This window comes from Theropithecus gelada, chromosome 9, assembly GCF_003255815.1.
Source record: "Theropithecus gelada isolate Dixy chromosome 9, Tgel_1.0, whole genome shotgun sequence".
Lineage (NCBI taxonomy): Eukaryota > Metazoa > Chordata > Mammalia > Primates > Cercopithecidae > Theropithecus > Theropithecus gelada.
The window spans coordinates 129,857,044-129,877,269 of record NC_037677.1 but is presented as its reverse complement, the minus strand read 5'-3'; the positions used below and the strand labels follow the sequence as shown (position 1 = coordinate 129,877,269).

The window sequence follows — 20,226 nt, the reverse complement described above, 5'->3', positions numbered from 1 at the left end:
AGTGGGATTAGTACCATATGAGGGGGCGGAGCTCCTCGAGTGAAAGTGGTCTATGAGGGGGCAGAGCCCCTCCAGTGGGATTAGTGTTCTATGAGGGGGTGGAGCTCCTCGAGTGGGATTAGTGCCCTATGAGGTGGTGGAGCTCCTCCAGTGAAATTAGTGCCCTATGAGGGGGCAGAGCCTCTCCAGTGGAATTAGTGCCTTATGAGAGGGCGGTGGTCTTCCAGTGGGGTTATTGCCCTTAGGAGAGCCCTGAGGGCACTCTTTTGCCCCTCCCGCCATGTGAGTGCTCTGTGGGAAGGTGCTGTCTGTGAACCATGGGCCTCATCACCCACAACCTGCCTGGAGCCGTGGCCTCCAGAACTGTGGAAAGTCAGTGTTTATCAGCCACCCAGACAATGCCACTGCATCACAGCAGCCCAAGCTAAGGCACATACCGTCCAGAAGGTTTGTGCCTGTTGTGGCATGTTTCACCATTTGATTTTTTTCACTGAATGACGATCCTATAACATGCTTTTTAGTGGCCCTGATGTTTCATACTGTGGACGTGTCATCGTGCCCATGGTTCTAGATATTTCCCCCAGGGAAGCCCACCTGCCCCCTAGCTCAGTGCAGACTCTAGAGAGCGTTCACAGGTGTCTCCTCCACTTGGCCCCGCAGCTTGGTGTGGGTAGTGGCCTAGATTGTGATCATGGCCTTGGGCTGGGTGGGCAGAGTGTGTGAGCTCCCACCCCTGAGTTCTTGGGCTGAATACCAAGGACAGATTCACCTGCATCAAGAAGTACAGAGACCTTTGCTGAGCTCTGGCTCCCTGAATGCGGCAGGTGCCACGCCCGTGTGTCCGATTACATTTATACACAAAATGGGCACACGCGTGCTCTGCGACCGCTCGCCTTGCAAGCATTGGCTCTGCACTTCCACCCACCCCGTCTGTCCTCCTGTGTGCCATGATTGGAGTCCACTAGTTCAGAGCTGGCTTTAGGGTGGAGCAGGTTTATCTCGCCTCTGCCAGGGCAGGTGGGAGTTCTCATGCAGTTTACCTTCAAACAGGCAGATGTTCTTTTCAGATAAGCCTTGGGATCTGGGACTGTTTGACAAATACTGAAATAGGTACAAAAGGAGTTTGATTCAGGTCCAACGGGCAGAACAGGCTCTTCCCTCGGGGTAGGGAACCTGGAACCTGCTCACTTACTGGAGTGGAGCACATGGAGGTTCGTGCAGGTCATGAACCACTGGCCCTGGAGCCTGGAGTAAACACGCAGGGATAGATAGGCACCAAATGTTCAAGTATCCAAGGGAGGAAGCCTGAACATTGGGAAAATCCACTCCGTTTAATTTTTCATGTGCACTGGGGTCAGCCTCCATAATTTGATTTCAAGCAATGGAACCCCAGAGATCTGGAGGGCCGGTTACAGCCTCGTGTTCACACCTGTCAGCCATGCTTGGCTGGAAGCCGCGTCTCAGAGGTCTGCGTCTTAGTTATCTGGTTCCAGAGTTTGGCAGGGACAGGAGCCCAACTCGTAGGCGCGGGAATGGACCTCGTCTTCATGCTGGCCCCAGGGAGCCTGGAGCGGGGGTGCCACTGTCCCACGCAGGGGAACCCCAGACGCAGAGTGAGGCTTCCACTCCTGAGCTAGTTGACCTCTGGCCCCAATATTGTTTGGGGTTTGATTAGGTGTTTTTTGTTTGTTTGTTTTGGGTTTTTTTGAGACAGAGTCTCTCTCTGACACCCGGGCTGGAGAGCAGAGGAGTGATCTCAGCTCACTGCACCCTCCACCCTCCGGGTTCAAGCAATTCTCGTGCCTCAGCCTCCCAAGTAGCTGGGATTACAGGCGCCGGTCATCACGCCCGGATAATTTTTGTATATTTTGAAGAGACGGGGTTTCACCATATTGGCCAGGCTGGTCTCCAACCCCTGACCTCAGGTGATCCACCCACCTCAGCCTCCCAAAGTGCTGGGATTACAGGTGTTGAGTCACCGTGCCCGGCCTGATTTGGTTTTGAAGCTGAAAACTTTCTTGCCCATCTCTCTAAAATCGGCTTGCCCTTGTATATTTGGGTAAATGGTGACTCTCCACTTATAGGTTGGAGTAGAAACTGCCCAGGGACAGCTCCGAACCCTGGTGGCCTCGGTGCAAAGCCGCCCTCATCGGCAGGCCCTGGGTAGCCCCAGTCTTCTCTCTGCCCGAGCGGCCAGCCCAGGGCCAGCTGTTCAGGTGCTGCTGGGTGCCAGCGTGGGTGGCCCCACCAGGCTTTTCTGACGCAGCCCAGGCCACTTCCCGTGGGGACAGGCTCCTAGGGCGAAGCAGTTCAACATGGAGACGTCTGTTTCCTCTGGGTTTTCTGAGGCGGCTTTGTCATTTTTCACATACAGATTGATTTTCAGAACTTTTTAGGAGCCACCAGGCCTCGGAGCATTTGTGTCACCTCAGGGCTGAGAGCCAGGGCCACAGATCTGGCCCCACAGCTAGCGTCCAGCTGGGAATCAGGTGGAAGAAGATGGCTTCGTGGAGGGAGGGCCCGGCCAGCCTGAGCCCAGCCAAAGGTCAGGACGCCGCCATCCTGGGAAGGGGGTTGCAGGCCGCTGACACCGGGGGATGACGGAGGACCCTTAGGTGTCCTGGCACTCGCGGCTGAGCCTGGAAGCTGGGCCTGGCTGCCCTCCTGGACCCCCTCCAGGGGGTCTAATGTCCTGGCTCCCGTGTCCCGTGCTCCCGCCCCTCGGGAGCGTGGGCTGAAGGCCTGAGTCCAGCTGCCTGCCCTGGTGACTCCAGGGACCCGGTGCGCTCCGGCCATTCTGCCAGGCCTAAGGGCAGCACGATGTGGTCAGAGGGCAGAGACCCTCATGAGGGGAGGCCGCAGAGGGCGGCAGTTGAACCCCTTCTGCCTGAGGGAGCTCGAGGTGGGAAGCTCGGGTAGGGACACTGGGGAGCCCCGGCCACAGCGCGCGGGCGCCCAAATCTCGGACCTGGCGAGGCGCCCGTGGGTTGGGTGGGTGTTGCCCCCACGCTCCGACTCAGCCCGAGTGTCCCCAGTTCCCGGGGCTCCCCGCCCTTGCAAGAGCCGTAAGCGGACCCCAGCCCCGAACCCCAGCCCCAGCGGATCCCCAAGCCCGGGACCCAAAAGCTCCGTCCTCCCCACAAACCCCGCCCTCCGTGTAAAGCCCCGCCCCGGCCCGTAAACCCCGCCCTCCCCGCAAGGCCCCGCCCCGTCCGCCAGGCCATGGTGGCGCTGAAGGGTGTCCCCGCGCTGCTGTCCCCCGAGCTGCTCTACGCGCTGGCGCGCATGGGGCACGGGGACGAGATCGGTGAGCGCAGCGGGCCGGGGCCGCGGGGACCACGCCGGGGCAGGCAGGCGGGCGAGGCTTGCGCGGGGACCCCCGGGCCGAGAAGGGCCGGGTCCTGGGGTGGGGGCGTCGCTCGGGCCTCCCTGGCTTCCCCCGCGTTCTTCAGGGAACCGCGACCTCGTGGGGCTCTGGGCGGGGCCGGCCGGAGCTTCTCCCCGAGTCCCTCCCCAGACGGCCCGAGGGCCGCCGCGTCTGGGCTGCGCCCGAGGGTTCGGCGCTTTTTCTTCTCCTGGGGCCTGGGGTCCCGGGGCAGGGGCTGGGTGGCCGGGGGCCTGGTCCGGGCATCGCGGGCGGCTGCGCGTCCTCTGGCCCCTGGGGAGGCGGCGGGGTCCGGGTCGGCCCCCTGGCCTGGGCAGCACCCGACAGCCTGGCGGGCAGCTGTTGACGCCTCTCCGCCTCCCAGGCGGGGACCTTGCCCTCCCCACCTCCCCGCCTCCCCGCCTGGCTTCCAGCCCTGCAGACTGACTGCGGCCGGCGGTGGGGGCGCCCAACCGGCTGACCTGAGACCCCCTGTGGCCACGATCTGCCGCCGTGACTGGGTGGGAGGATGGGCGGCGCCGACCCCGAGGGCAGGGATAGGTGCTGACCACGCGCTGTCCTCCCGGCTGTTTAGTTCTTGCGGACTTGAACTTCCCGGCCTCCTCCATCTGCCAGTGTGGGCCCCTGGAGATCCGTGCAGACGGTGAGCGAGCCCCAGGTCCCCCAGGGCAGGGCGGGCGGGTGAGCAGTGCTCCTGGCTCTGAGGCTCCTCTGTGGCCTGTGGTGGCCCCAAGTCCATGCTTGCAGTGTGGAGGGTGCAGGCGGGCAGGCGGGCTGGAGACTGAGTGCCGCCCCCTCTGCCCTCCAGGCCTGGGCATCCCGCCGCTCCTGGAGGCCCTGCTGAAGCTGCTCCCCCTGGACACCTATGTGGAGAGTCCGGTGAGGGTTGAGTCGCCCCTGCACCCTGGTGCTCCGCGCCTCGGTTTCCCCTTTTGCGGGCTTCATAGGGCCCACCTGCCTTGGAGTGGGGGGGAGAAGCCATGTGTCCCCAAGGGGCCCTGATCCTCACCGGGGGAGTCCTGAATGGTCACCTGACCAGGAAGGCTGGCAGCATCCAGGGCCCCAGAGCTGACCCCTCCCTCTAGGCTGCAGTCATGGAGCTGGTGCCCAGCGACAAGGAAAGGGGCCTGCAGACCCCGGTGTGGACGGAGTACGAGTCCATTCTACACAGGGCCGGCTGCACGGTGAGCCTGCAGCCCCAATTGTGGGGAAAGGGCCAGGGACCCCCTGTCTCCTGGAGGCTCAGTGGGAGCCAAAGACAGGGTCCCAAGCTCTGTCCTCAAGCGGTCTCCCACCCATCACCCTGAGAACCCCGGACCACTGGGCGCTCCCTCACCAGCCAGGTGGAAGAGGTACACATGGGCAGTGTGGGCCCTCTTCCTCTGCCCCCGAGCTTTCCACCTGCCCCCCAACTCCGCCCAGGATCCTGACCTGCCGGGGCGAGGTGGGAGGGGTCCTCACCCACCACAGCCTGTGAGTGAAGCCTGGAGGACGCAGGATGCCTGGCCTCCACCTCCTCAGTCTCCCCTGGGGGAGTACCCCCTGGTCCCAGGTCTCTTGCCCCATCCTGGCTATGGTTGGTCAGAGGCCTAGCCCCCTCCTCACCTTGCCCTGCAAGGAGACAGGCCCATTCTCCCGGGCAACCCACTGGCAGGTCTCGGGCAGGGCCTCCATAAGGGGAGGCCAGAGTCTCTCGTCCTGGGCAGGGGACCCCCTAGGACAGCTGGCAGGGGCTTGACAGTCTGCTGAGCTGGCTGGGTGGTCCCAGGCCAGGCAGAAACCAAGCATGGCAGGTTCCTCATCCACAATGTCCTGGGGCCCCCGTCCTAGGCCTCGGGAGCCAGAGGCTGAGTGACCCTGGGGCCCCTGCAGAGGGAGAGCCCAAGAAATGGAACTGAGAGGCCCCATTTCCTGGTGCCCTCCCTACTTGGGGCCCTGGGGAGTCCAGGGCTGGCCCATGAGGGTTTCTGGACAGGGTTTCCTCCAACCCTGCCATTTTGTCTTCCAGAGAGCCCTGGCAAAGTTAGAGAGGTTTGAGTTTTATGAGCGGGCTAAGAAGGCTTTTGCTGTTGTGGCAACGGGGTGAGTTCCAGCTGACTCAGACCTGTCCCCATCCCCACCGGGCCCTCAGGAGCTGCCCCTGTCCCCACCGGGGCCTCAGGAGCTGCCCCTACCCTCTTCTCAGCTTCTGCCTGGCTGAGGCTAGATGTCCCACAGAGTGGAGAGACCAGGGAGGAATTTGGGGGGCAGGGCCCCCATTTGCCTGAGCATCAAGTGGGTGAAGGTGGACGGGGTCTGCTCTGTCCCCCAGAGGCTGGAGAAAGGTCTCAGCACCCTGGCCCTGCAGCCCAGCTCAGTGCTGGGCTTGGCTCCTCTGCAGGGAGACAGCCCTCTACGGAAACCTCATCCTCAAGAAGGGGGTGCTTGCCCTCAGCCCCCTGCTGTAGGCCTGGTGAAGACCACCTGGGCCGGAAGAGGAATTGGGGGCACCCTGAGCTCCGGTACCACCACTCACAACAGGCCTCCCAGCAGCAGCCCCAGACCTGGGCCCTGGCCAGGGCTCTAGGGGGCCGGCAGTCATAGGGTGGGCCCTGCCAATTGGTACAAATGTCCCTGATTTGTGAAAATGATGAAAAAACGTAGTCGCCGGTAAACGTTCAGTCTAAAGGTTTTAATTCTGTTGTCACTCAGGCTTGTTTGGTGCTGAGTTCAAGGGACGCTGCTGGCTCCAGAGAGGGCCCCCCATGTACCCTTGACAAAACCTTGAGTGGGAAATCAGGCCTGGGGCCCTGGGGTCTGGGTGGGTGCCTGGGGCCCTGGGGGCTGGGCGGGTGCCTGGGGCCCTGGGGGCTGGGTGGGTGCCTGGGCCCTGGGGACACCAAGGGCTGGAGTGGGGGCAGTGGCTGCCCTGGAGGCCTTGAGAGGGGTGAAGGCTTCTGCCACAGCCTCTGGACTGCGGACACTAAGGGGATTCTTCACCCAGGTCCATTCTTTCCGCCCAGCAGGAGGGCAGGTGGCAGGGGCTGGCCTGGACACTTCTGGAGGAACTGTGGGAGCTCTGTTGAGGGAGGTGCCGGCCGGAGAGGCCTGGGTGTGGGCCATGCCCTGTGCTTGTGGCAGTAGGTGGCTGCCTGCTGGAAGCCTCACTTGCCCTGGCAGGCAGGGGAGGTGAAGGACACGAGGTCACTTGGAGCCCAGTGCCGGGCAGAGGTGGGATGCAGGGGGCTCCTGAAAGGGGGCGCCCGGGAGGCTTCCCTATGGGATGCTTGGACTGGTCTCCAAGGATGGGGAAGAATAACCACCCGCTACTTTCCAGACCCTGGGCCTCTCCCCAGGACCCTCCCCCTGCTCCCCAGAACTTGCCTCAGTGACACAGGTACAGGAGGAAGATGGGGCAGGGCTGGAGTTTAAGGGACCAAGGGCAGGAGCGGGGATGACAGGGGCTCCCCCAGGGCCAGGGGCTGGTGTCCCCGGGATTCTAGGGGTCAAGTCCCAGGGTCCCAGACCCACACTCCGGACCACAGGAGAACCTTGGGAGTGCAGGCAAGCCCCCCCCAGCTGAGATCTGGCTCCAAGTCTGGGGAAGGGATCCTGTCTGGGCTTCGCTGTAGGCTCTGGGGACCTGTCCGCCTGCTGCCCCCAGATGGCAGCCAAGGCCTTCTCCGTGCTCACTAGCGGTCAGCCTTGGCCCCATGGGCCTTGCGCTTGCCTGGCCAGTCACTGCCCGTCTCCAGACCCCTTGGCCACGTTGTGGTCTGACATCAGAAGTGTGCGAGCTGATTGCACACACCCTCGCCCATCCCGTTTCAGCCCCGCAGATGGGCCTCTGGGGCTAGGGTGCCCTCTCTAGCATTTTATGTAAATAAAACCATATATGAGCAAACTAATGAAATCATGAGAAAAAACAAAGTAATGGGCAAAACAAAATAAAGTCAAGATAGCTTTAAAAAAAAAAAAAAAAGCCACAAACGCCAGCTTGGGCTGTCTAGGGCCAGACCCTCCTGCGACCCCGGAGAAGATCTAGGGTCTTCTCCCTGCCTGGGGCCCCGGGAGCGGGGAAGGAGCTGCCCAGACCTCCGCCCTGAGCGTGTTGATCCCTCAATGCCCTCCCACCCCATGTTCTTATCAGGATGACAGGGGAAGCTGCCAAGAGGGAGATGGGGAGCCCAGCTCTGGCCCTTTCAGGACAGAACCTCAAAGGTCACTGGCCTCTCCAGCTCATCCGTAAGCCAGGGTAACAGCTCTTACACTGTGGGACACCATGGGGCACCCTTGGGCAGTTACTCTCAGCCGTTTGTGTCCTGGGAGAGCAGGGGACTTGCCGGCGGTGCAGGGAGCTCTTCCGCACCTGGGCAAACCCTCGGTCCCCTAAGTGGCCGCACAAGGGCTGAGCATGGCAGGATGGAGGTTTGGGTGGCCTCTCTCCCTTGCTCTGTTGTGTCTTAGCTGCTGGAGCTGGCAAATGTGTGTGGCTCAGCCCCAGGCTTGGCACCGGGTGCTTCTCTCTCACCATAGGGATGAGATCGCCACGCAGGAACCCCACCCATATTTGCACGTGCCCAGGACACGTGGCGTGTGAGTGACTGCAGCAGCCTGGACCTGCACTGCAGCATTGGGCCTGCTGGGCCAGGCAGGGCAGGATGGGCACCCAGAGTGGGAGCTGCACAGAACGTCAGGAGGTCAGAAAAACCACGTCCTGGGCCTGGGTCTGCCCCCCTCACCTGAGACCTGTGCACTTTCCACCTGAGCACATGCCCGTCCGTCCAGCTGGGCCCTGAGCCCCAGGCACTCGGCCTCCCTCCTCCCCTGGCCCTGTCTCAGGCCCCTGCTGTGGGGAGCCCAGGGTGAGCTCTTTCCCGGCTGAGACTGGTCCCACGGGTGCCCTCTGGTCCCAGCCCCTAACTGCTGCCACACCCCTCAGCATCCCAGTATACAAGGAGGGGGCCTGGGGGTAGTGCAATGTTCTGGGAGCTAGGGGTCACCTGGGCCTTGTGCAGCCCTTAATTCTCCTGGGCAGAGCAGGCTGGGCCCTGGTCACCGGTCTTCCAGGGCGTGTGGCCTCCTGCCTGTTTGCAGGGGTTTATTATTTATTATTTATTTTTTTGAGACGAAGTCTTGCTCTGTTGCCCAGCCTGGAGTGCAATGGCGCGATCTCAGCTCAGTGCAACCTCCACCTCCCAGATTCAAGCGATTCTCCTGACTCAGCCTCCCAAGTAGCTGGGATTACAGGCGCCTGGCACCATACGCGGCTAATTTTTGTATTTTTAGTAGAGACAGGATTTCACCATGTTACCCAGGCTGGTCTGGAGCTCCTGATTTCAGGTGATCCGCCCGCCTCAGCCTCCAAAAGTGCTGGGATTACAGGCGTGAGCCACCTCGCCCGGCCTGCTGGGGTTTATTTGCCTACCTCTGGCAGGGGGAGGATAGGAAGGGTTCCAGTCCCAACAGCCTGGGCCGTGGGACAGGGAGGAGCAGTGGTGGCCCCTGGAGCCCTACTGGGGGTGGTAGATGTGGTCTTGGTCTTCCTCCGGTCCCCGGAGCACCTGGCGATTTGGCATCACCCACAACCGAGGCCCCTCCTCGCCCTGGTCCTCCTCGGGTGGAGGGTGGTGCAGGCTGTCATGGTCGGGCTCAGGACCCTGCTGGGGGCTTAGGACATGGCCCAGGATGTCCTCGGTCTCCACCGAGGCCTTAATGCCTAGGGACAAGCAGATGAAGGGATAGCCTCAGTTTCTCTCCCGAGACCCTTGGTCTGTCCAAGCCAGCCCCACGAGCAGGCTTTGCTGCTGTGGCCTCGTGCCCACCTGGAAGGACGGGGCCCCTGCCCTGATCTGGTGACTTCTCAGTGGTCAAGAGCTTCGGCTTCGGGACAGGGAGCAGCCCCACCAGCTGGTCGTCCTTCTCTGGAGGCTCCACCACACGGGCGCCCCAGGCCCTGCTGGCACAGTTCGGTCTTGTCCACACACAGGTGGGGGAGGGGGACAGAAACCCCCGCAGGAGGGTGCCCACCATCCCGGGGCAGCCACTCCAGCCCCCACCACCAGCAGCCCCAGGACAAGACCCTCTCTCAAGAGCCGCAGTGATGAGTGGCCCCCACAGTGCTCCCGGCCAGGCTTCCACACCACGTCCCTGGGCCACTGGGTGGGGGGCAGTGGTCAGAGCCTTGGTTGAGCAGTGTCCCAAACGTGGATGTGGGGAAACCTCAGGAGCCAAGACTGAGCCACCCTGGCTGCAGCCACCGGCCGTGGAGTACAACCTGCCCTGGAGGCCGTGGGGAAGCTGAGCTGGGGGACGCCCGGGAGCCCCAAGCCCTCTGGCTGTACTCTTTTCTCCCTGCACGGGGGCTGTTGACAGATCCCCATGAGGCTGGAGTGCCGCCTCCTTCCGAAAGCTGCTGGACAGGGTTCCCCTCTGCATCCGTCTCGTGCACTCCAGGTTCAGGACGGGCCCAGAAGTTCCGGCCGTAGCTTCAGGGAATGGCAGGGGTGCAGATGGGCAGGTGGGGCTGGGGGGACTTACTTCTCTGCCTCCTGCTCTGAGGGCCGGTGTTTGACGTGGACCTTGATAGGGAGAGTCACAGGTGTGGGCTCAGCCACAGTCCACACGGATGGAGGACACCTAGGGAGAGGCTGCTCCGAGGCCCACCTGGGGCTGCAGGGGTGGGGACAGGGCCAGCTCGGCACAGCCCGAGCGTCTCTAGTGGGTGTACCACTCTCGGGTGTCGGGATTGCAAGCCAGGAGTGAGGCTGCTGGCCTGTGTGCAGATGACCAGCTGGCCTGGAATTCTGGCCGGGCCTGGGGCGGCACAGGACTGGGATGTAACCTGGCACGATATTCCCGACCTAGCACTCCCCACCCCAGCTGTCAGCGCACTGGCTGGTTTCTGAGGTGACTGGTTGGGGCTGTGTCTCCTCCCTGGCAGGTGCCTAGAGAAGGCGGTCAGCTGCTCCGAGCCCAGCTAACCTTAGTTGTCAGTTCTCTAAGCCCAGCCACCCTCAGTGGGGCAAAGGACAAACAGGAGAGCAAAGCAGGTGACCCCAGTGGAGGACCAGTGACCCTGGGGAAGACCAGTGATCTCAGCGGAGGACCAGTGACCCTGGGGAGGACCAGTGATCTCAGCAGAGGACCAGTGACCCCGGGGAGGACCAGTGACCCCACTAGAGGACCAGTGACCCCAGGGGAGGACCAGTGATCTCAGCGGAGGACCAGTGACCCCAGGGAGGACCAGTGATCTCAGCGGAGGACCAGTGACCCCGGGGAGGACCAGTGATCTCAGCGGAGGACCAGTGACCCCAGGGGAGGACCAGTGACCCCGGGGAGGACCAGTGACCCCAGGGGAGAACCAGTGACCCCGGGGAGGACCAGTGACCCCGGAGAGGGCCAGTAACCCCAGGGGAGGACCAGCACCGTGGGAGGCTGTGCCCATGTTCCTGCGTCTCCAGTCAAGGAAGGCGTGGACCTCCTTCCTCCTGATCCATGCCAGGTGTGCAAGACTGAGTGGTCTTGACATGGGCCAGGGAACAGGGCACAACCCCAGGCATAGTCCCAGCCAAGGACACCACTGTCAGCACAGACAGCACAGCTGAGCTGCCGGCACATGGAGTCACCTCTGGCCTTCAGGGCCCAGGTGAGCATCAAGGGGTATCATCCAGGCCCTCCTCCACCTGAGATCACGTGGGTTCATCTGGCCCAACCTCCTCCACCTGGGACCTCCTGGGTGTCCTGAGGCCTGTCCATCTGACCCCAGTGAAGGGAAGCCTGCCCCCTCCTCGTCCTCAGGTGCCCAGGCATCAAGAGTCATGAGCGCACCCGCGCCTCTCTCCTAGGCCAGCCTGGGGTTTGAAGACGGAAGAGGGGACCTTTGTCCACATCCCCTGCTGTGGGGGCAGAAGGTGACAACTGGAGTTGGTGGCCAGATGGGAGGGGCTCACACCTACCTTGGGTGCTGAGGCCGCACCTGCCTCCCACAGCAGCACAGCCACCAGGCTGGTGACCATGAGGACCCTGAGGGGGGCCAGAGAGGAAAGTGTGGGGTAGGGGAAGGGCCGAGACTGGCCATCAGTCCCGCCTCCCCTGAACTCCAGGCAGCACCCAATGGGCAGCTGGGAGGCCTGGGCTGGGTTCTTCCTTGGGAGGGCAAGTGGTTTTACTGGACTCTGCTCACATGGGCCAACACACAGGCACAGAGCGGGGAGAAGCCCCAGGCCCACCTGCCTCCAGCCCCGCTCAGGCCAGAGCCCACAGCCCCAGCCCCAGACCCTGCTCCCCACAGTCTGGGCGGACCCCACTGTGGCAGGCACTGGTGGTTGGCTCGGAAACTCCAGAGGTTCTGCCGCGCCTTTCTGCCGCCCTCCACGTGGGGACACGTGAACACACTTGCACACAGATTGGGGTATGGGAGGGTATGGCACAGCGGGGGGCCCACAGCCCCACACCCACAGAGCCCTGAGGCTGCACACTGCCGCAGGCGGGCACCCGCTGTGTCCCAGAGCTGCGGGGCCACAGCTGGAGGGCTCAGGGGTGCATGGCAGCACTGTTAGGCAGGCAGGCAGGGTGTCAGGTCTGTTTGGACACGGGACGTGTGTGTTTGTGTATGTGGTGGGGGGTGTGCATATATGTTGTATGTGCACATGTGTTTTGTGGGTGTGGACTATGTGCATGGTGGGTGTGCGTGTATGCTGTGGGTGGTGTGTTTGGGTGTGTGTGCACCGTGTGCTTGAGTGTGCGTGGTGGATGTGTATGTTGTGCATGGTGTGGAGTGTGTGGGTTTGGGAGTCCATGTGCTGTGTGTATGTTATGTGTGTTGTGTGTGTGATGGATGCATGTGTATGTTGTGTGTGGTGTGGAGTGTGTGGGCTTGGGTGTGTGTGTGTGCTGTGTGCATGCGTGTGCCTGGTAGATATGCATGTATCTTCTGTGTGTTTGGGGAGTGTGTGTGGTGTGTGTGTAGTGGATGAATGTGTATGTTGTGTGTGGAGTGTGAGGGTTTGGGGATGTGTGCATGCGTGTGCTTGTGTGTGTATTGGATCCGTATGTTGTGTGTGGTGTGGAGCGTGAGGGTTTAGGGGTGTATGTGTGCTGTGTGCATGCGTGTGTGCGTGTCTGTGCGTGTTGGATGCATATGTATGTTGTGTCTGGTGTGGAGCATGAGGGTTTGGGGTGGGCGTGTGCTGTGTGCATGTGTGTGTGTGCGTGCACGTGTGTGTGTGCGTGCATATGTGGTGTGGTGTAGAGTGAGGGTTTGGGAGTGTGTGTGTGGGTGTGTGTGTGCACGTGTGTGTGCGCGCGTGTGGGTGGGCGTGTGTGGTGTGGTGTAGAGTGAGGGTTTGGGAGTGTGTGTGTGGGTGTGTGTGTGCACACGCGTGTGTGTGGGCGTGTGGGTGGGTGTGTGTGGTGTGGTGTAGAGGGGTTGGGAGTGTGTGTGTGCGGGTGTGTGTGTGCGGGTGTGTGTGCGCACACGTGTGTGTGGGCGTGTGTGTGCGCACGTGTGGGTGGGCGTGTGTGGTGTGGTGTAGAGGGTTTGGGCGTGTGTATGCACGTGTGTGCGGGCGTGTGTGGTGTGTAGAGGGTTTGGGAGGGTGTGTGTGCGGGTGTGTGTGTGCAGGCGTGTGTGTGTGCACGCGTGTGTGCGGGCGTGTGTGGTGTGGTGCAGTCTTGTCTCTTCAGGCCCCTGCGGGGGAGGCTTCTGTCTGGGGAGGCTTCGGTCTCTCAGGGTGGGGTGGTCTGGGGGGTGGGGTGAGGCTCTGGGTCTGCACGGGGCTCAGCATGGCTGCAGTCAAGGGTGTCTGGGGCTGGGCACGGTGGTTCACACCCATAATCCCAGAACTTTGGGAGGCTGAGGTGGGCAGATCACCTGAGGTCAGGAGTTTGAAACCAGCCTGGCCAACATGGCAAAACTCCGTCTCTACTGAAAATATGAAACTGCCCGGGCGCGGTGGCTCACGCCTGTAATCCCAGCACTTGGGGAGGCTGAGGCAACAGACCACTTGAGGTTAGGCATTTGGAACCAGCCTGGCCAACATGGTGAAACCTCGTCTCTACTAAAAATACAAAAAAAAAAAAAAATTAGCCAGGCGTGGTGGCAGGTGCCTGTAATCCTAGCTACTTGGGAGGCTGAGGCCAGAGAATCGCTTGAACCCGGGAGTCGGAGCTCGCAGTGAGCCAAGATCGAGCCACTGCACTCACTCCAGCCTGGGTGACGGAGCGAGACTGTCTCAAAAAAAAAAAAAAAAAACACTTAGCTGGGGTGGTGGCACAAGCCTGTAATCCCAGCTACTTCTGCGGAGGCAGAAGAGTCAGTGTCTGGGACGCCCTACAGGCCTGGATTGCAGCTCCACAGGGACCTTTGCCCCTTCTCTGGGTGACTCAGCCACAATGGGAGGAGGTCAAAAGGCAGGGGGGATGCCCCAGACAGCCCCGGGGTCGGGGCCTGGCCTGGTCTGGTTCGGGAGCCCTGCTTCTCCTCAGGACCCCCAGCTGGTTCTGATGCTGGGCAGGGGCTCTTGTCCGGGCATTGGACCCCACTCCCACTGCCGTGCTGCCGTGGCCACCCCTGGAGCCCACCTCCCGGACACACAGCCTGGGGGCCCAGAATTCAGGACACAGTAGCCCCTAGAACAATGGTTGGTGGTGACTGCCAAGCAGCCAGACTGTGGGACTCTGAGGGTCCCCTCTCCAGACAAATGGCTCTGGGCACCAAAGGGTCCCCACGCCACCCAGAGGCCACCTCTCTACAAGGGAGAAACACCAGGAGAGGAGGGGCAGGGAGGGCCCTGGCTTAGAGGAGGAGGAAGAGGAGGAGGGACCCCCACAGAAGGAGGGGGAAGAGGGACACCCCCACAGAAGGAAGGCAGCCTCTGATTCCAGGGTCCAGCAGGAGCCCAGGTGTTTCCCTGAGCTCCAAATCACAGCCACGCCCTGGCCCCAGCCCCCTTCCTGTTGGGCAGTCATAGGCCTGCTGGTTTCAGCCTGGCACCACCCCCTTCCTTGTTCTGGGTGATTCTCCACCAGGCCAGGGGAACCAAGGAGCAAGGCACTGTCTCATGCGTTTGGAGCCCCAGAGGAGGTGGAGCCTGGTGGCAGACCCCAGACCCTCAGAAGGCCCCTCCTTCTCCCTCCCACCTGCATACTCCCCTGAACCAGGTCCCTGAGCGCAGCGCGGCCGGGCCCCCTCTGGCTAAGGGCCAGGCCTCCAGGTTTGGGTGGGGTGGGGATCGGGGCTCAGGGATGGTGGGCATTACCTCCTCATGTCTGGGTCCCCGTCTCTGTGGAGAGAGTGCTCAGGGAGCTGCAGTGGCTGATCCCAGTATCTGGCACCCGGCCCAGCTCCTCCTGCCCAGGCCCAGGCTGCTTGGGGCTTTATTGCTGCCGCTTGGGGCGTGTCAGGACAGAGGTCAGAGTCAGGGATCCCATCCTGCGCAGCCCAAGTGACTGGCTCTGCAGCCGCCCAGCCCACTCGGGCCTGGATCTGAGTGGGGACACCCAGCTGCCCCCTCAGGGCCTGCCACACCTGACTGAGGAAGAAGTTTGCCTTTAAAAACCTGCTTGGTGGCCGGGCGCAGTGGCTCAGGCCTGTAATCCCAGCACTTTGGGAGGCTGAGGCAGGAGAATCGCTTGAACCTGGGAGGTGGAGGTTGCAGTGAGCCAAGATGGCGCCACTGCAGTCCAGCCTGGGCAGCAAAGAGCGAAACTCCGTAAAAAAGCAAAACAAAACAACAACAACAACAACAAAAACCTGCTTGTCATGAAGGCTGAACTGAGCTCACAGCCAAGGCAACTTGGAGGGGTGTCGCAGGCAGCTGTCCCCATGGAGGGGTGTCGTGGGCGGCTGTCCCCTTGGAGGGGTGTCGTGGGCGGCTGTCCCCATGGAGGGGTGTCATGGGCGGCTGTCCCCATGGAGGGGTGTTGTGGGCGGCTGTCCCCTTGGAGGGGTGTTGTGGGCGGCTGTCCCCACCTCGGCTGAAATGCTTCCTTTCTCAGGTGGGCGTGACAAATCCCCCATCCAGCCCCACCCCACCTGCCTGTCACACCCGCCTCTGCCCACCACCTGCGGCAGCACTGTACCAGCTCAGCTCCACCATCCCGGAACCCTCAGCCCCAACCCCACCACCTTCCCCACCCCTGCCAGGTGCTCCCACCAGTCCTTCCTTTCTGGCCACACCAGCCTGAGGAGTCTTACATGCTGTGTGGCTGAGGTCTGCCGCTCCACGGGGCCCAGTGCCCTGATTGCCTTTTTTATGTTTTTATTTTTTTTGAGACAGAGTCTCACTCCGTTGCCCAGGCTGGAGTGCGGTGGCGCAATCTCAGCTCACTGCAACCTCCGCCTCCCGGGTTCAAGTGATTCTCCTGCCTCAGCCTCCCGAGTAGCTGGGATTACAGACACGCACCACCATGTCCAGCTAATTTTTGTATTTTTAATAGATACAAGGTTTCACCATGTTGCCCAGGCTGGTCTCGAACTCCTGACCTAAGTAATCCACCCATTTTGGGCTCCCAAAGTGCTGGGATTATAGGCGTGAGCCACTACACCTGGCCCTGACCACTGTCCTTAGCCATCCCTGGCACACCCTGTGAAACAAAAAAGATTCCAATGTTCCCCAACCCCACCCGACTGATGGACCTCCCTAGGCCAAGGGCATTCCACCGTTAACCTACAAACTAGTTCAGGCCACAGTGGGAAGTGGGGGTCTGACAGGCCTCATTGTACCCTCTCCTCCTTTTGGAATTCAGGCAAAACGGACCAGCATTAACATTAAAACAGAGACCTTAAGACTGAAAGAACAGACTCTTTAAGTCTGACAAGAAATAGTCCCTTTTATTAATTCTATCTGCATAAACTTTGTCTCCACAACGCCTTGTCTTAACCCTGACTTTCCCTGCTATTGATTCTAGGTCTTTAGACAATAACTTAACTCTTTTGACCAATTGTCAATTGGAAAATTACTGAATCCACCAATGACCTGGACACCCCCCGCCTTTCCGGACCAAACCAATGTACATCTTCCGTGTACTGAGTGATGTCTTGTGTCCCCAACATGTATGAAACCAACTGCACTCCAACCCAAACCAGCTGCACCCCAACCCCTCGGGCCGCAGGTGTTCTCAGGATCTCCTGGGACGGCGTCATGGGCCTTCCTTCACTCATATTTGGATCAGAATCACTCTCCAAGTATTTTACAGGATTTTACTCTTTTCCTTGACAGCCCCCAGTGTGCAGCTACTGTTGGGGGCTCTGAGCCCGCCGGCTGCAGGGTATGGGTTCCTCCCAGAGCTTCATGTGCGGACACAAGTGGAGGCAGTGCTTCCAAGCGGGTGGAGTGAGGGCCCTCAAGAACGGCCAACTCCGGGCTTTCCAGCGCGACCCGCAGCGTCTGAGCTGTTGAGGAGTGGTCACCCGAAGAGGCAGCTGGGCTTGGGTGAGAACAGATGTTTCCGGGGGCTTCTTGCTGGGGCTGTTCCTGAAACCACCTTTGCAAAAGCTATGATGGTGAATCTGACCTAACCGACTCCATCTTACTTCTAACCTTCAGCCTGTCCTTGTTCTTTCCTGGGTGCAGGTCACACAACTTTGGGAGGATCTTAGTTTATAGTTTAATGTTAAAACAAAGATGAAAACAGCCCTTTCCTGAATAAACTCCCTTCTTGCCTGGGGACCAGACTGCCTTTATAAAACTAACAAAGTAGCCACAAGATTAGAAATTATGGTTTAGGAAACTTCTAGTGGCTTGAGGTATCGGCGGGAGTGGCCAGGTGGCGGGAGGAACCGTTACGGGAACTGAAGTTGCCAATTAAGCCTGATCAAGATGCCAACCTCCCAAAAGCACTGAGACTTCAGGGCAGAGCCCATGGGGGAAAAGCCAGTGGGGAGCCTGGCCGGGATGGGTGAAGTCCTGGGCAAGAAGCTGGAGGAAAGGGGCTTTGACAAGGCCTATGTTGTCCTTGGCCAGTTTCTGGTGCTGAGGAAAGATGAAAACCTGTTCCGAGAGTGGCCGAAGGACTCGTGGTGCCAACGCCAAGCAGTCCCGGGACTTCGGATGCCTTCGAGAGCATGTGACGCCTTCTTGTGATGCTCTCCGGGAAGCTCTCGATCCCCAGCCCTCATGCAGAGTTTACAGCTGAGCAGGGACTCCTCCCCTGTCCTCTGCAAAGGAAAAGATTGCTACTGTCATACTCACCTCCAACGTACTCTGGGATCTTTTGGGAGTTTTCTCCCCTAACCATTTCAACTTTTTTGGATTCTCGTTCTTGCAGGACTCCCACTTCCTTTTTCCCTTGCCAGTTCCCTGGCGACAGTTACCAGCTTTCCTGAATGGACTCCTGGCCCCGTCCCTCACCCCCACTCTCACTTTCAGTCCATTTGATACCATTTGGCTCTTTTTTGGCAGGACAGTCACTGTCCTTGTAAAGTTCTTTAGATCAAGAAAGTCAGTGGCTTTCATGAAAGAAAAAAAAGTAAAATAAAAAGGAAATTATGGTTTAGGAGTCAGGCAGCTGGAGGCCACGAGATTCTAAACCTCCCCAATTACTCTTAGGGAAAACGTCACTATTGTAAAACCTAAGATTGGTGCTCGAGACATTTTTCGGACTCTGAACTTGGTGAAACAGCTGGTGCCACCCAGATCCGTGAACCGGCTTATCTCGTCCTGTGGCCCCCACTTAGGAAGCACAAAAGGACAGACTCGGCTCCCTGTGATTTCATCTGCAACCCAACCCATCAGGACTCCTCACTTCCCAACCACTACCCACCAAATTCTCCTTTAAAATTTGAGTAGTAATAAAACTCCAGTCTCCCATTCAGCCGGCTCTGCGTGAATTAAACTTTCTGTGTTGCAATTTCTCTCTGTCTTGATAAATCGGCTGTCTCTGGGCAGCAGAAGGAGCCTGTTGGGCAGTTACACTCCCACCCACCCCCCAGTGGCCGAGGGGCTCCACGGGGGAGGCAGCAGAAGGCCAGCGGCTCAGGGAACTGGGGTCCCCAAGGGGATTATGAGCAGTGATTGGCAGGCCAGTCACGGGGAGATCAGATCTGGAGTGAGAAAGTCACAGGGAACCTCCCTGGGTTCCCACATAGTCCCAGCCGACGGCACAACCTCTCCCCATCCCTCTGGCCCAACACAAGTCTGTGCATTCACACCGAGGAGCCAGGAGACACCTGGTGGGAAGTGAAGGCTGGGAGCCTTAAAAACTGCATCAACACAGAGCGTGCCCCCGGCCCCCCCTCGAGGCGCCAGCAGAGTGGGTCCTGCAGCCTGAGGTCTGTGCGCACAGTCTCCAACTAAGGGAGGAGACCACCCCTCATATTGTCTTATGCCCAATTTCTGCCTCCAAAGAAAGGAGTAAAAACTAAAAGGTGGAAATGAAATCCACAGGCAGACAGCCCAGTGCTACGCCCTGGACCTGGTGGTTAAAGATCAACCCCTGACCTAACTGGTTATGTTATCTATAGATTCCAGACGGTGTGTGGAAAAGCATTGTGAGAATCCCTGTCCTGTTCTGTTCCGTCTGATTGCTGGTGCTCGCAGCCCCCGGTCACATACCCACTGCTTGCTCAATTGATCACGACCCTCTCACGTGGACCCCCTTAGAGTTGTGAACCCTTAAAAGGGACAGGAACTGCTCACTCAGGAAACTGGGTTGTTGGAGACGTGAGTCTTGCCGAAGCTCCTGGCCAAATAAACCCTCTCCTTCTTTAACTTGGTGTCTGAGGGGTTTTGCCTGCAGCTTGTCCTGCTACACAACCACACAGTCCAGTGTGATTCAAGGAAGACAGGCTTAAGAAAACTGGGTGGAGGCCGGGCGCGGTGGCTCAAGCCTGTAATCCCAGCACTTTGGGAGGCCGAGACGGGCGGATCACAAGGTCAGGAGATCAAGACCATCCTGGCTAACACGGTGAAACCCCATCTCTACTAAAAAATACAAAAAACTAGCCGGACGAGGTGGCGGGCGCCTGTAGTCCCAGCTACTCGGGAGGCTGAGGCAGCAGAATGGCGAAAACCCGGGAGGTGGAGCTCGCAGTGAGCTGAGATCCGGCCACTGCACTCCAGCCTGGGCGACAGAGCGAGACTCTGTCTCAAAAAAAAAAAAAAAAAAAAAAACTGGGTGGAGATACCAGGCCACATGCTACAGAGGAAACCATGTCCACTGATTTCAACAAAACAGCAACAACAACCCTTGGGAGAAAATATCAGAACTCAAAATGTTTGCAATATATTATCTAAAACGTCTAGTCTTTAGTAAAATGAGACAAGTCCCCAGGCTGGTCTCGAACTCCTGGGCTCAAGCAATCCTCCCACCTAGGCTTCCCAAAGTGCTGGGATCACAGGCATGGGTCACTATGCCTGGCCTGTTGTATATTTTAAATTAATAAAAAGCATAGAATTAGAATGTTAGCACAAAGAAATGATATATTCTTGAGGTTATGGATACCCCAATTATCCTGATTTGATCATTACACGTGGCATCCATGTACCCCATGGATATATGCACCTATTATGTACCCATAATAATTAAAACTTTTTTAAAATTAAAAATAAAGGGCCAGGTGCAGTGGCTCACGCCTGGAATCCCAGCACTTTGGGAGGCCGAGGCGGGCAAATCACGAGGTCAGGAGATCAAGACCATCCTGGCTAACACAGTGAAACCCCATCTCTACTAAAAATACAAAAATTAGCTGGGCGAGGTGGCGGCGCCTGTTGTCCCAGCTACTCGGGAGGTTGAGGCAGGAGAATGGCGGGAACCCGGGAGGCGGAGCTTTCAGTGAGCCAAGATTGCATCACTGCACTCTAGCCTGGGCCACAGAGCAAGACTCCGTCTCACAAAAAAAAAAAAAAAAAATACAAAAA

At 59.5% G+C, this 20,226-nt stretch overlaps 2 protein-coding genes and 1 pseudogene across 4 annotated transcripts; 2 read left to right on the top strand and 1 right to left on the bottom strand.

Annotated features, from left to right (window-relative positions):
• The first annotated feature begins 3,210 nt into the window (after positions 1-3,210).
• Positions 3,211-6,029, top strand: FUOM (fucose mutarotase). 3 transcript variants are annotated; one of them, XM_025396087.1, is made up of 6 exons: positions 3,211-3,307; positions 3,960-4,028; positions 4,194-4,264; positions 4,471-4,569; positions 5,394-5,467; positions 5,766-6,029. In XM_025396087.1, exons 1-6 carry the CDS (start codon positions 3,223-3,225, stop codon positions 5,830-5,832), a joined length of 465 nt encoding a protein of 154 aa, XP_025251872.1. In that variant the 5' UTR covers positions 3,211-3,222; the 3' UTR covers positions 5,833-6,029. The 3 variants fall into 3 exon arrangements, with proteins under 3 accessions (XP_025251872.1, XP_025251871.1, XP_025251873.1); XM_025396086.1 differs by having other exon boundaries at positions 5,697-6,017; XM_025396088.1 differs by lacking the exon at positions 3,960-4,028.
• Positions 6,030-8,631: 2,602 nt separating this feature from the next.
• Positions 8,632-14,633, bottom strand: PRAP1 (proline rich acidic protein 1). The gene is made up of 5 exons (XM_025395564.1): positions 14,626-14,633; positions 11,317-11,389; positions 9,905-9,972; positions 9,190-9,320; positions 8,632-9,083 (listed from the first exon to the last, which is right to left on the bottom strand). The coding sequence occupies exons 1-5, from the start codon at positions 14,631-14,633 to the stop codon at positions 8,878-8,880; spliced, it is 486 nt and encodes a 161-aa protein (XP_025251349.1). The 3' UTR covers positions 8,632-8,877.
• Positions 14,634-17,187: 2,554 nt separating this feature from the next.
• Positions 17,188-17,601, top strand: LOC112631263 (annotated as a pseudogene).
• The last annotated feature ends 2,625 nt before the right edge of the window (positions 17,602-20,226 follow it).

Excerpts from the sequence above, each read along its gene's own strand:
- PRAP1 (XM_025395564.1), bottom strand. Across the intron at positions 9,973-11,316 it reads CCTCAGCACCCAAGGTAGGT|CCCACACCTGTGACTCTCCC; the intron begins GTGAGCCCCTCC and ends ACTGTGGCTGAG. Across the intron at positions 9,084-9,189 it reads CAGGGGCCCCGTCCTTCCAG|GCATTAAGGCCTCGGTGGAG; the intron begins GTGGGCACGAGG and ends GCTTGTCCCTAG.
- FUOM (XM_025396086.1), top strand. The coding sequence starts at position 3,223 with ATGGTGGCGCTGAAGGGTGTCCCCGCGCTGCTGTCCCCCGAGCTGCTC. Across the intron at positions 3,308-3,959 it reads GGGGCACGGGGACGAGATCG|TTCTTGCGGACTTGAACTTC; the intron begins GTGAGCGCAGCG and ends CCGGCTGTTTAG. Across the intron at positions 4,029-4,193 it reads CCTGGAGATCCGTGCAGACG|GCCTGGGCATCCCGCCGCTC; the intron begins GTGAGCGAGCCC and ends TCTGCCCTCCAG.